The following is a 15,865-nucleotide window of genomic DNA, read 5'->3' on the forward strand; positions in this document are numbered from 1 at the left end:
TGCAAAATTGCAATATGTCCCGAATGTTGCACAATCACACAGGAAATGAATATGAAGCACTAGTGTGAGGTATGGAATAGTGGCGACATGTGTATTTGCAGGCTCCCAGGGGAGGTACGACACACGTCAGTGCTCCTCGCCCAGTTCAGGTAGAATAGACAGAAGCCGAGAGATGCAATGTGCACCGATCTCACGCTTCACTAACTTATCGTGGTGTGGTGCTAACATGATAACCTCGACAGCTTCAGTTTTTGCTTGTGCTAATTAAAGCAAATATTTTCTATAGCTTTACTTTTATAAGTTATTTTAATGTTTAATTTCTGATACTGTGGACATAGCTCCTTACAGACTTTTATCTTTTTTTACGTAAAGAAATTTTCTGATTTTTATTGTTGTACACATACCATACAATGTTGATGTAGAACATTAGAATAATGAATCCATATGAATTAGTTTTTCATTTATTTTAAGGTCCTACACCAAACGGATGAAAACAAAGTATCGTCCAGTCTTCATAGTTATTGTGTCTGTATCATTGTATGTAGAAAATTGATTTTTCCAAAAATTTTTGAATTTGTGTCAATTTTTTACCATAACTTTTAGAAAGTTGAAAGAATTGCATTAAAGAAACTACCGATAATATTTTCAATAATACGAGTTCATACATACAATATGGATTCATGTGTATCCAGTGCTTATTTTTTCTGGCGGAATGTGTCATACCATCACTCCGGCACGTTTTTGTGGTATTTTTCATTTGAGAACCGAAAAATGTGTTAATAATTATATTTTTTCTTGAACTCCGCTTAAGCCTTGAAAGTATTTAAGATTTACGAAAAGGAGGTTAAAAACGACAAAATTCCCGTGCACTGGACAATAATCATTTCCATGTCTGCTATAATATATTCTACACAGAGTTCCACCATCTTTTTCTCCAGAAGAAAAGCACTGTGTGTATCCCTTATTTATATTTATTTCGTTGGCTGCCTCCAGAAGCTTATAGCAGAGGTTCCCAAAGTGTGGTGTGCTCCATACAAACTGCCAGATATCTCAGACCAGAATGAGGGACAGAAAAATATACAGCCGCAACGTATAAATCAGACAAGTCATGTAATGAAATTAATTAACATAATTTGTAATACGTTTAATAACTGAATTTACATTTCATATACTGAATTATGATTATGAAACTATGAAATGACCTCAAAGTTACAATTGCAAGACTTTAACTTCAGTACCAGTATGATTTCATATCAAAAAAGATTGTGATATCTATCAAACTAATTTATTACCGGTATGTCATATAATTCAAATACAGTACAGAGAATTGTGGCAAAGTTCATTCATAGCAGAGATTTTAGATAGGATACCCGTACTTTATTTAGTAGTAACTAGTTTCGGCGGGAACTGTACGCCATTATCAAATTTCTAGTGAGGTCTTGCGCTTTGTTCCGATTTATTTTTGCTTGGTTTCTCGTTTCCTTTGTCTCTTACAAAGACAGAAATGTAAACTTCATGAAATATTTCAAGAGCTGTGTAAGATACGAAAGTTTGGGAACCTCTGGCTAATAGAAAATTTCTAGTGCATGCACTGTGATATGCACAAGGAAGTAGTGAACGAGAGTGATAAAAAGTGAAATGTTTAATTTACCAGTATATGTTCATGCAATACTAGAATTAGAGCTATGATGATTGCGGAATATAAAATTCGAGATAGAGATATATTTCTTAATTACAGCTTTCCTTGTGTAATTGTATTGGTATTCAAAATTTAAATATTTATTATTGTCAAATTAATTTGTCTTTGTATTTATTAATTTTCTTCAAATTTGTAAAAATTTTTTTATCATTGTTTTGGATCCTTTTGGTCACCCTCATTAGAGGGCAGATGATTATGTGACAAATTTTTCATCATTCATGTGTATACCAACGCCTCGACTTGTCCCATGAATTGATATACAAGAGTGACAAATATTTCACTGTAACGTTTTTTACTTAGTTTTATTTTAACTTAAAAATGTAATTACATTCCATACTATCATACACCAACGTTGAGGAACCTTATGATTAGTAAATTATGCTGATCTGTATATTCTTATGAAAAATTATTTTCTAAAGCCATGAAATAGTGTACAACATATTTATATACTTACAGTTTACAGAAAAGATCTGTGTTTTAGTTGTTAAATGTGAATGTGATTCCTTTAAAGCACATTTAAAGAATCTAATTGCTGGATTGAAAACTTGTTCCTTAATGATCTGTTACAAAATATATTCACTTATAATAGATTAGATATATTATTGTAACAGCATCCTGTCTGACTTGTATGATACTTTACTTCAACGTTGTCCACTTCTCCCCAATAATAATTTATCTTAAATAACTGGATGTACTTCATTCTCTGATGGAAATTGCATGATACCTTCCACTTTTTAGAGTATGTGAACAGCCTTTCACACTAAATGACTATTTATTTAATTTCAAGAAGTCTATACAAGACAAGATTAGATCTGAAGTAAACAGAATATAAATCTTGTACCCATACACTGGGTTTTTACCAAAAGATTACATATTTTATTAGTTCTGTTTGTGATCAGAGAGAAAATGGTTTTTCTTGAATTTGTAATGTTATTTCTACAAATTACACAGGAAAATTATTTACCTTACATCGTAACGAATTATTTAAACTGAATTCAATTTGGCAAATAATGCTTTAATAATAATTATTATCCATTGCAAATTAATCTGAATATGAACAAGTAACTTTAAATTTATATAGGCTTTTAAGAGACATATGTTACATATAACACAGACATAAGTATGGCGAAAATTTTCAGTTGCCTTTCAGTAGTGCCTCTTTTTTTAATCAGGCTCCATCAAGCTTGGCTGGACCGAAACCATTCAGCACACCCTCTGCTCCTACTACTAGCCCGGCGCGCCCCGCTCCTGGTAAGTAACAGTTAAGTTAGTAGTGAAACACAAAATCCGACATTCTCTTCAGTATCTTCCAGTTAACACATCATTTTGATCATGGATCTGTATTCCATGCCATTTTAAGTATTATTGGTTATGGTACCAGTACTGTATACGTTAAAAAACATGTGCCTAACTGTAATCAATTTCATCTATAAACTTACAGTTTTCTTTGCTGGTTTAAATCCATTACACTTCATAATTCCAGTGGGGAAATAGGAAATAAATTTAATTTTCCACACCGGTTATGAATGTATGAAATATTTTGACAAGAATAGTTTAATCACATGTCTCATTGGATGTACGGGATGTTAATAAAGGAATTCCCAGACATCAAAATGTAAAGGCTTACAAATGTTTATGATCGGAAGAGAAGAGTTCTTTCACATGTAAGCCTACTTGTTATGCAGTTTGTTACTTGATCGTTGTCCAGTGACAGTAACCGTTAATGATTTCAACTTACAAAGCGTGATAAATCCTTCTTATCCTGACTGTGGAGAAGGGTAGAATTGATCACTATTGCTTGAGCATTGTTCCCCAGAGAAAGCATTTTTCTCAACATTAATTGAAGTTTTAAAAAAGAAAAAAAAACACATTTGCCATGGATCAAAATCACGTTCTATATCTTACAATCACTCTGTCCCTGTATGAAATACTCATAAGTGAGAGAAAACATAAAAAACTGTCTGCCAGTACTGATGTACTCTCTTTGTCAACATAAAATCATAGCATCATTTAAATTTTGGATGTACCTACTCAGTTAATTTTGAACAGTTATTGGGGCATTATAGCTTTGCAGGTGATAAATAACACTCAAACTGGATAATTCTGGAACCAGTATGGGAACATGGAAAATACTGTTATTTCTTTTGCTTTAATATATAAAAAATATTAATGGAATTTATAGCAAAATTGTTTTAACTTAATTCATATGTATAAGTTTTGAAGTCTATGCAGTCTTTATAGGCATTATCTGTATGATATTAAAAACCTTTAATTTTAGAACTAGGCTTACAAAATATTTCGATAACAAAAGAGAAAACCAATGTGCAGATCGTATTTCTTAATTGTAAGAATTATTTAAGTGCAAGTGTAATTAAAAATATTAAGATTTCATAAATCCATACATAGTACCGGTACTTACTAACAGGGAGATAGATTGTGTAAGGTATGCTATGAATGTTGCCAACATGCAGTAATTTATGTAAAAGGAAGTTCGAATTTCACTGTCCTAACAAACAAATTTCAAAATTCGATAACACTAATTTGCATAATCCAGTAAAACATGTAGTTGTATGATGACCTAGGAACCGTTTGAGATTTGTGCTGTTTCAAATTTGTATCTTAATTTTTTATGTAAGCCTATAGTAATAATAATTATAAGGAATCTAACGAATCTAACATTTCCTATATACATAAACTTCAAATTTTACGTTATCCAAGATGTTACCATTTAATATTAAATTTATACATTTGAAACACTGAAACATGAATCCGTAGTTCATAGCCTATCTTATCCAGTTTATGTAATCAACAGTAAGTTTTACTTGATGCCTTTCAAATGTTCTGAATCTTTTTAAACACTGGAATAAGATGACACAGATAAACACAATTTAAAATGGAATACCTGGTAAACGTCCTGAGCACTGAATTTGGGATGTCATTTCCTCTGTTTTGTTTATTTATTTACTTGCACCAAATCTCTTAAAATTCCTGAAAATGTTGGGAATTTCCATAAATATAACGTAATATGTGATCCAAAACCTAGTAATACTAAAGTAATTTAAGATTTGGTTTTCTTTACTTGTTAGTGGCATTGTAAGTTGTTACCCATTCAAAATACATTGTAAGTTTAGTTTTCCTGTATTAACAGCATGGATTTTTTGCATTTGTGTTTTACCATCCTTCCTTACCTATCCGTTTTTAGTATTCTACCCGACTCAAACAAATGTGAAATCTTGTATTTCGAAATTGAGCCCAAGCTATAAGCTTGTGTCATTTAGAATGTTTGAACCACACATTGTTGTTGGCAAAAATTGTTTGGTAAAATTATTAACCTTCTAAGAGTGTTTGTTATCCATGTTCTTCAAATATCAGTTTCTTTGCAAAGATGTAATTTTGTAGTGTTAAGACGTACCTAGTGGTTTCTTCTGTCAGTAGCCTAATTTGTTTATATCCCAAAACTATCACGATTCAGAATCATAATTCATGTACGACAATATTCCTCACATGCACAGAATTTTTCTTAATACCGGTATTTATGTATGTTATTAACTAAATTCCATAAATAATTATCGGTATTTTTGTTGCAAATACAATCAATCAATCAATCAATCAATAAATCAATCAATCAATCAGTCTTTTTAATGTATCTAGCTGTTTGCTGACAACATAAAGTTCACTATAGTCCAGTGCAAATATAAATAGAACACGAAAATATCACTTTTTTGTGCTCCTTTACAAAGATCGTCTTTACCATTTGCGCAGTTTTTAAGTATATAAATAAATAAAAAAAATGTATATTTTTTTAAATCCATGGAAGTCACTGTTACAACGTTAAAAATAATTATTTTCATGAAGGAATTTAGTCTTGTATGCAAACATAACTACGGTATGTATACCGTACATTTCACAGCAATGATTGTAGTGATGCATCACTATATTATAGTTAGTTCTGACAATATAACACACAGTGAAACCCTGATAATACACGCCCGTTTGTTATGCTATCCCGAATAATATGCTCTTTTCGTCCAGTCCCTTGACATCTCTATATAAAACCATGTAAAATCCACTGCTTCATATGCTCATCATCTCGTTCAATACACTTTCATATGCTGAAAATTCTAAAATATCACACTTTAAAGGATACTGAGAAAATTTTCCTGGACTTCTACATTTACCGCTAGTGTTTGCATATTCAAGGATTTGTAGGAGTCTTTGTTTGGTGAATACATTAGAATGAAATGCGACCCTTGAGTACCTGCAAGACTGCTGTATTCAGAGCCTGTCCTTCTTGCTGCCAGTTTTAAATTGCATTATCAGTGAAGATTTGACGAAGAGGAAGTGGAAGTGGTAGACATTCCAAATTCTTCTCTCAACGAAGCCCTTGCCGCAATGTCTGTGATTCGTAGATTCATTAATGTTTCCAGTAATCAAATTACTGATGTCACTTCCGATTTAAATCGTGTGGAAAATGCAATTATTCATAGTACTGGGTCAAGTGCAAGACAGAAAACAATTTGTTATTTCTTTAATAAAGGGGTACTTTAATTGATAAGACAATGTATTTGTTCTGACATTTTCTGAAAGTGAAGAAAATAAAATAACCTTTTATCCTGCATAATTACAGTATTTAATCCTTAAATTTCTTCAACAAATATTTATGCTGATTCATACTTCTGTGTTAAAATTAAAAAAATTAAAAAATGGCCCACTTTCGCTAATATGTGGTCCCGTATAATACACTATTTTTATGCGGTCCCTTGAATAGCGTATTACCGAGGTTTCACTGTACTATCAATATACATTATTAAATATATGTATGGTAGTTTATGAAGAACATTTCTGGATAAGTTGTAGAATTGTGTGATTAAAGAATACGTAAAAGACTTTAACTCCTAGTACCGTTATTATTTTGAAAAGATAGTTAAATTTGAAGATGCAATTTTTGCTGGATAAATGTTATGCATTGTTAATGGATTTTCACATTTCGTTTTCTTGATCCCTCCCCCCTCCCCCATAAAATTGATTGCAAAGTGAGAAATAAGGAGTTACATCTTTACCTGACATTCTTATTTTTTCAAAATGTTCTTTTATTTTTCGTTGTTGTGCAATGAAAGATGTTATAAATCTTTACCACTACTTCGAATGTCTGTCACATATAAAAAGTTCTTATAAGTATTTTATAGCGTATATAATATGGTCTAGCTTCGATTTCTAGTCCTATTGAACATTGGTACCAGTAACCTTTCTGCACCGCCTATGTGAATGAAATGCTGATTAAAGAAATATAACTTTTAATACGGTTAAATTAAGGTGCGCAATGTAAATGAGCGTTAGTGGAAATGGTAAAGTTTAATATAATATAATATAAATGTTTGGTTGTTAGTGAATTTGTGTGTGTGTGTGTATATATATATATATATATATATATATATATATATATATATATATATATATACATACACACATACATATTAAGGTGCCAGTATGTTTCCATTGTTAAACATACAGTACCAGTACGTAGGATGTAGAATGCAATATCAATCTTCTTTGAATGCTAGATGTACCCCATGAAGTGTGGTGTGGATGAATCACATGTATCCTGTAGCTTCAGTATGGTACTGGTATATTCTAATTAAAAAGAAGTGCCAATATGTTGTAGCTTTTTTTTCATGAGAACTATTAATCTTACTCAAGTGTAATTCGGGAGCACAAGAAATGTGATGAAAATAGTCTGATTTCACATTTAAGCAGCTTTTATTTCCTGATTTTGTTTTTCTTTCCCCCCCCCCCCCTCCCTATTAATGATTGTCCCTTACATTGCCATTGACAATTTTACACATAATTTAAGTAGATTGTAGGAACATGAATTGATTAATATTGTATGTAAGATACTTTTTTGAAACAATTTTAACTGTTCAGGTTATTTCTCAACACTGAGGCCTATAACCAACATTAAAGGTAAAACAATGACGATAAAGTAACTAAAGTAATTGGGTTACTGTTTGTAGCACCCAAGCTCACTGGTGCACCGAGTTCTAAGTGTTGTGACGCTTCACACGTTGCCAGCTCACAAATTGCACCGCCGGTTTCAATGTGGTATATTTCTCTTGAGCATGGCTGTAGCTATCGAATAATATTGGAATGGTAATACAACTTTTGAGAGCTGATTTTGAAATTCCTCACACCTTATTTTAGAGTTTATTTTTTTTTGGTATGAGTTTTTATTGTTGTTAGTTTTAAAATATAATTAAGCATTTGGTAGATTCTTCTGGAATTAAATAAAACATAATTTTATTCCGCATATCTGCTCCTTTAGATTATCTAAACTTTAAATGCTATTGCAGTAGAAATGCTAAGCTATTTGCTGTTGCATAGTAATTTTTATTTCTTGCAACTAATAATATTGAAACTCACGAAACTATGTAGTTACAGTTTCGTGAAGTCAACAGACAGTTGGTTGGTCTCCTTTCATGTGTTATAAATTACTGTAACTTACTGTGAAAGCATTTGGTTCCTTATGTTTAAGTTTTTTTGATGTTTTATTTTATTCCATAGACAGTCTAACATTTCTATCCAGCATCATTGCTCAGTATTACATATTATTTTCTATTTTAGCATAGCACATATCTGAATTCGTTTTATATATTTCTTTTTCTATTTTCAGAAGGAAAACCCTGTTTTCTAATTTGTGTACATTTATTAAACCAATCTTTTAAAATTTATGCACGGACTCATTTTGAATTGTTAATCCTATAATACTAAACGAGCAATTCTTGTATTGATTCCGCATATTAACACAGTGAAGAGTTATAAAATTAATCAGTCATCTTGTATATATATATATATATATATATATATATATATATATGTTGTATATTTGTCAATTTTATCTTGAAAATGGACCTAAGAATTTTAGTAAAATGGGGTGACACTACCATTTTATGGCTCGAGAAAAGTGATTTAGCTAGATCTCGATTTTGGAAATAGGTTTACTCATTAAGGGATTAAATAACCAGATTGATTTCTACAAATTCTGCTAGTATATTTACAACTCGAACAGGAAAGCGGTTCTTATTATAATAAAACGAAACTCGTTATTCATATTTCGATATTGATTTTTAATTATTTTGTCTTTGATTCATTAATCTTATTTATTTTAATTTAGTACCAGTACAATATTACAATCTGGAAATAACATAGCAAAATATAAATATTTATGCCCTTAGCTTCCCTTTTACAGACTGTTACGGACTGATGATCAGTCTTTCAGGTAGGCCTACTGTTATTAAAGAAGCTAGCAAACATTATTTGGCCCACCAGCCTACAGTCGTTATGTTTGTTTACCAAAGATGTGATGATTTGTGAACAAAATTTGAGCTAATTAAATTTTTTTTAATCTCCAATTGAAACCATTTTGTATTAAATCTGTGTAATAGATAATTCAAGTGAATTTTTGTAAACTATTTTTCCTTTATTATACCGGTACACTAATATTGTGGTGATGAAAATGCTACCGGCACATTTCTCAAAATCTGTGCGTCAGTGGCTAACCATGACAATATCTTTGAAAAATATTGGAGTGCAAGAGGTCAAATGACTTTATTGTCAAATGCCTGGCATTAGAAAACAACAACAACATTTCTCAATACACAAAAATTATTCCTATATTTTAACATTATGATTAAATTGCTTGCATTTGCAAGAAAGAATGAAACAGAGACATCATTGCTGCTTGAATGCAGATTCTATTGTGTTCAATGTTACATATGCTAGGATTCACTGCAATTTCCATTTCTCACTGAAAAAAATTCTTTACTTTATTGTTGTCCTTAGTCTAATGATTAACTGACCATGCTCGCTATTGGAGCCAAGAGATATAAGTTCGATCCTTTTGTTCATGGAGAAGGATAATATTTCTCTGGCCCATAGCTAACTGTGTGTAGCTATCCTGTTGACGTATTAGTACCGGTACGATGTGCAGTTGATAAATGCCATTAACATATCTGGCATGGAAAACCAACCAACTTTGTCAGTCTGACTACAACCAAACAAATAACTTACGTCTAAGATAATTTCTTAATTTCAAAGTGATTATTAATATATTTAGATTAAAAATGTTAGGATTTTAATAGTTGTATCACATTATATCAGCGCTTGAAACTTGGATTTCATAATTATAATAATTTTTAATGTCCCCATTGATATGACACTAATAAGATCTGAACATATTTGTTAGGCATCTTTACAACTACTCCAGTAATTTCATAATCCTACACATATCACATAACAGCACAACAATGCTTAAACATTTTCACGTGTTTTTCATTCTGGTAGAACAAAATGACATGAAGTCACACGTGTGTATTTAAATATTAATTTCAAATGTCATAATATAACATTAGTATTCAGGGAGTTACGTTATCCTTACATTCTTTATCATTTGGCCATAATTTGGTAATTTTTATTATACTTCTAATTTTGCATACCTCAGATATCTTTCTTTCAGCATTATCACTGAACAATTTTACAATAGTTTAGAAGTGAATACAGCTCTGTTACTATTTAATGAAGGATTTCAAGAAACTTGAACTTCCGTTAAAGAAGAAGGAGTATTACCTACTCTGTATTTCTGCTAATGAGAAGATTTGAAATATGACGACATAGTTACTTGTTTTTATCAAATAATAATACCGCTACTTGGATATAGAAATGTAATCTTAAAAATTTACACAATTACATGTTTACACATGGTTGTATCTTTCAGATACACAATTAACTGAATTTATACAAGGAATATGTATGCGTACAGATGTGAACACTTTTTTGCACAACATAAGGTACCGGTAACAATTCCTATGTATTATAAATGTAATAAGAGTGATTTTGTTTCTGTGCTGTTTAAATTGAAAAAAGCAATATATTTTCGGGAAAGTGAAAATCACACCATTATGAAGAAGTGATGCAAAATTTTTTGACATTTCGGAAGAGTATAATACTAAAATATTGTATATTAATATCAGAAGAAAAAAGAAAAGAAAAAACTTTATTGTTCTGAATGTCGTTGGTTTTTAAGCATAGTTTCCACAATAAGAGATAATGATGGATATCTAGTAGCCTATATAAAATATTGTCTGTCATTCAGTATCTGAAAAATCTGGATTCCTCAAGTATAACATTATCCCATTTGCAGTCACCTCATAGATATGAAGTGTTGAGGGAGGAAGCATAAGTGCTCTGGGGTTCGTTTCGTGAAACAGATCATATCAGCACAAGTCATTTCTTTCTTCAACACTTCGGTTCTGTGAAGGTGACAGTGAGTCTAGGAGAGAAAAGTAGAAATATTCCAGTTGAGCTCACATTGGCGTCAGAAAATTATAAAGTCCTGTAAAATTTCGTGGTGTTCCATATTTCTGTATCCTTTTACATTTTTTCTTTCTTTTCAGCCTTCAAATCTTTCAATCCTAAGCCCAAACCTTTCTCCATTTCTCATTAAATAGGAAATAGAAAACAAAAGCAGCTCTCAAAAGTGTAGCTTAATTACTTCCTAATCGCTTAATTAATTGGGCTAATCTCTGTAGTCTGCCATAATGCATCTTGTGCTGTATTTCGAGGAGACCACATTAATGCGGGAGTAAGTGACATTACACGAGAATCTCTGCTTTGGTGTTGGGCAGCACAGAACTTGCACTCGTTACGTGGATCAGCAATCATTGATGGTGGTCAATGTTTGAGTGATCTAGATTTATGTGTACTCTATAAAACACTAGTCATTAAGCTGTTTTTCATTGCAGGGTAACACAAAAACAATGTGCCTCATTAACAAACACAAGTACACTACACATCACGCCTCAGAAACGCTTCGTTGCTTCTTGATATAATAAGTACTGCATTTTAAATTATCAGACTGTAGTATATTTTAGATAATTTTTAGTCATTTTTATGTAGGTTCTAATATTACATTTTTATTTTTGGCTTTTACTAATTATGCTAGCTTATCTGCATAATGTAACTTCCTTTTTTTCTCTCTTTCTCTTTTTTATTTTTCTTCCCTAATCTTCCATACATTCTTAACCAATAAATCCGTACCAATGACTCAATTTTCTATCTTATTAATGTCTAATAATATGTCTGATTGTTACTGATATACTTCCACGTGCCTCAACATTTTTATTTCTCTTACTTAATTTTAACCACCAAAATTAATTTTTTAAAACCAACGCATTAACTATTTTCTAATAATTTGGGACATATCGTCTGTGTTATTTTGTGTGAATGTGATTTCTTGCACATTTTGTGTGTGTGTGAAATGCTTTATTTTTACTTACTTTTTCTGTTATGCTGGTAACAATGGTCTACATTAATTTCTGCTATTAAACTTAGCTGGTAGTAAATTTGTGTGGCCCCCCTCAAGAGCAGAAGAAGAAGGGTCCTCTCCAACTGCAACTCCTCTGTACATCCCGCCAAGCCCTCACCTGCACGCTGGTGGTTCAACAGTGCCATCTGGCAAGTCTGCTCCCAAGGCCCCCCCTCACACTGCTGTCAAGCCTGTGCCTGCACCTGTGCCAGCTTCCACTTCCGCTGCAAGGGGGCCTCCCCAGCCATTCCCCGCTCAGGACCGTGCAGCTGCCTGTCCATCCCCCATGATAGAAGCCCTGACTATTGCTCCAGAACGCCCTTACTCGCCTTTCCCCGGATCTGTCCCAGCACCTGCTCCAGTTCCTGCTCCTATTGTCAAACCAGCTGCTCCACCTGTTCAATCTGCTCCGCCTCAGCCTTCGCAGCCACCTGCCCCATTTCCGCAGCCATTTTCAGTCTATTTAGCCAAACAGCAAGCCCCAATGAGAGCTGTATCCAGCCCCACCCCCTTACAACAAGGTCCTCAACAGAGCAAAGTCGAATTGCCTCAATTCCAGTCCCCAATGCAACCTAGCGAACCACCCGTCATTCCCATTGAGGACCCCGAAGCTGAGGATTTGAAAGCGATCCAGAGTGCAGCACTCCACAAAAAATACTCTATGTGTTCGCAAGAAGTATTTGCAATAAACGTGGATAAACCTGCGCCCAAATTTGAGGCGTTGTCAGAGACCCTCGAAACACAGATGCTGGTAACGTCTCTCACTCCTGAACCAGTTCAGCGTCCTGAATCTCCAGTGCCTATGCAAGACAGTAAGACCAGCTCCATTCAGGATCTACCTTCAACGACAGATCAGAGCGCAATACCTAATCCGATAGATCAGGTGAAGACAGTTGCCACCGAAACTGCTCCATCTGAGCCAACTGCTGAGCCACTTCCTGCAGTAGAGCAGCCCAGCGCACAGTCCGTAGAGATTAAGACTGGTGAGGTGGAGCAAGTTTCGTCTTTGTCTCAGTCAGAGACCGTGAACGTCTCTGAGCAGTCAGTTACTTCCCAACAGACTCAACAGTCTGTTGTGGAGATCTCTGAGATCAAATCATCCAGTCAAGTCACTGTAGAAAAACAAGAAGTACAGTCAGTAATTTCTTCGCAGACTGAGTCACAACAGAACGTGTTCAGTGAATCGCAGGCCGTGTCTTCTCAATCAGTGAGCGGTTTCGTGCCTGTCTCAAGAGAGCAGGAACAGTCTGCGACTCAGTTCCAACTGCAGACTCGTCGGTTTTCATCCCAAAAATCGTCGTCACTCGTTTCGGAGTCTAGTTTTTCAAACCCCCAGCCTTCTGTTAGTTTTTCAAACCCCCAACCTTCCGCTAGTTTTTCAAACCCCCAACCTTCCTCCCAACTTCTTTTGTCCCAACCTCTAGACCGTCAAGCAGCTTGTCCATCGCCAATGCTGCAAGCTCTTACTGTTGCCTCAGAACGTCCCTACTCACCATTGCCATCTGCCACTCAGCCAATGGCCCCTATTTCGATACAGTCTGCCCCATTCACCAGTCAGGCTCCATATCCTACGGCTGTGAAACCCATAGCACCTGCTCCATTGCCAGTTAGTGCTCAAGCCCCACTGAGTCGTGAGGCTGCCTGCCCATCACCTATGCTGCAAGCACTAACAGTTGCCTCAGAACGTCCGTACTCTCCTCTGCCTTCTGCCACCAAACCCATGGCTCCTGCCCCATTTCAATCAGCACCGATCAGCACACAAGCTGTTCAACCAACTGTCATAAAACCTGTGGCTGCAGCACCGCTTCCAACCAGTACCCTTGCTCCTTTAGCTAGAGGTGCCGGATACCCGACTGTTGTGAAACCTTCATCACCAGTCCAGTCTCAGATGAATCGTGAAGCAGCTTGTCCGTCACCCCTCTTATCAGCACTGACTATTGCCTCAGAGAGACCATATTCTCCTCTACCTCCAGCAACAAGGCCTGGTTTTGCACCAATTCAGGCACCGGCTAAACCTAGTTTCGCTCCAATTCAAGCACCAGCAAAACCCAGCTTTGCTCCAGCCCAAGCTCCGGCAAAACCCAGCTTTGCTCCAGCCCAAGCTCCGGCAAAACCCAGCTTTGTTCCAGCCCAAGCTCCAGCAAAACCCAGCTTTGCTCCAGCCCAAGCTCCGGCAAAACCCAGCTTTGCTCCAGCCCAAGCTCCAGCAAAACCCAGCTTTGCTCCAGCCCAAGTTCCGGCAAAACCCAGCTTTGCTCCAGCAAAAGCACCAACAAAACCCAGTTATGCTCCAGTCCCTGCCCCAGTAAAATTCTCGCCAAGTGGTTCCAAGCCACAACCGTTGAGAGACGAAACACAACGGCCACAGTTTTCTGCACCTGCTCAGAAAGCCCAACCGATCCCCAAACCTCAACCTCCATCTGCAAAACAGGGAGGATCATCTAGTTCACTGCCAGTAATGGGGGGCTTTAGACCAATCATACCACCAGGTGAACTCAAGCCCGCATCGTCTGACGAGCCGTATCCTTTGCCTCCCATTCCTGACTCACTGAAGGCTGAAAGGCCAATGACACCGGTACAGAGAGCAATGACACCGACTCAACGTAGTCGCAGTGCAACCCCGCAGCAGAAATCTAGGACAGGGCTACAGAAACCAGCTCTTATACCAATCTACCAACAACAGATGGGAGATTTCCCAGGACAGAGACCTCGTTCTGCTACTCCTACCTGTCCAATGACGGAGCAACGTCCACAGACTCCTAAATATCAGTTTACCAAACCTGAAGGTCCACAAAAGCCTTCTGCACTGTTCCAGAGACAGCCACCACCTCAGAAACCATATGAGTCATACCAGCCAACTCCACCTGCACAACCTCAGGCACCGGCCCCTGCCCCTGCCCCTGCACCTGCACCTGCACCTGCACCTGTACCTGTACCTTCCCAGGCCCCGGCGCAGGCACCAGGCCAAGCAGCGGCCCAACAACCTTCTATACCTTTCCCGAACATACCACTCCCAGAAGGCTTCAAACCGGAATCTCTGAGCTCGGGATTCAAACCCATCTCTCAGTCTTTTGCGCCTCCTCAGCAAAGTGCTCCTCCGGCAGGACCCGTGTTTAAGCCCTCGCCCCTAGCCGCTGCCCCTCAGCCTGCACCGGTGTTTACGGCTCCCCCTCAGCCGGCCCCCCCTGCTCCAGTTGTTAAGCCTTCTCCTCCAGCACCCCAGCCCGTGCCTGTAGCCCCCATCTCAGTCGCTCAGCCAACTTCTATAGCTAAAACCCCTTCAGCTCCAAGTTCTTCATCAGTCCCAAATGCAGGTGGTGGCGGTGGTGCTGCTCCCGGTGGTGCCCAGAAGGGCGCAAGTGTTGCTGGCTCAACAGCCCCTCGCAGGGGAAGGGGTGTGCTGACCCAGCAGAGCTCGGTTCCGGGCGGTAGGATCCCCTTGTGCGCTTACTGCAATGCACAGATCAGGTATACATGTCTGCTTGTGTGTGTGTTTGAGTGTGTAAGTGTGTGCTGCGGTTCTTGTTGAGATGGACTTGCTCGTTCTGCATCTACAAATGCTCCAATTTCAGAAAGTCTCTGGGATCTGTCTGATTTCAATTTGATATAGAGTGGTCTTTCCTTGGAGAGAAATAATAAAAGTGTGTACCTGATTGATTAATTTAATTTTCTCCACATCTTCGTTATGCCTGCACACAAGGTTACCAATGAGCATTAATCAGTCATGGTTTCAATGCGTGAACCAGGCGGTAAAAATTCTCAGTATGACTTGTTCTTACAGTCTTAAAGGATTTTTACTGAGGCAAAAT

General features: G+C 36.4%; 1 protein-coding gene across 8 annotated transcripts in view; it reads left to right on the plus strand.

The window, feature by feature from the left end:
* Zasp52 (Z band alternatively spliced PDZ-motif protein 52) overlaps nucleotides 1-15,865 on the plus strand; it is a 195,600-nt gene that overhangs the window by 164,315 nt on the left and 15,420 nt on the right. For 6 of the 8 annotated variants that reach the window (XM_069815456.1, XM_069815455.1, XM_069815454.1 and 3 more), the window contains 2 exons: nucleotides 2,872-2,950; nucleotides 12,083-15,524. In XM_069815456.1, the coding sequence (XP_069671557.1) occupies nucleotides 2,872-2,950; nucleotides 12,083-15,524 (3,521 nt within the window). Of the gene's footprint in view, nucleotides 1-101; nucleotides 150-2,871; nucleotides 2,951-12,082; nucleotides 15,525-15,865 lie in introns of all 8 variants that reach the window. The other 2 variants (XM_069815458.1, XM_069815460.1) reach the window with 1 other exon arrangement.

This window comes from Periplaneta americana, chromosome 16 (genome assembly GCF_040183065.1).
Source record: "Periplaneta americana isolate PAMFEO1 chromosome 16, P.americana_PAMFEO1_priV1, whole genome shotgun sequence".
In the NCBI taxonomy this organism is placed as follows: Eukaryota; Metazoa; Arthropoda; class Insecta; order Blattodea; family Blattidae; genus Periplaneta; species Periplaneta americana.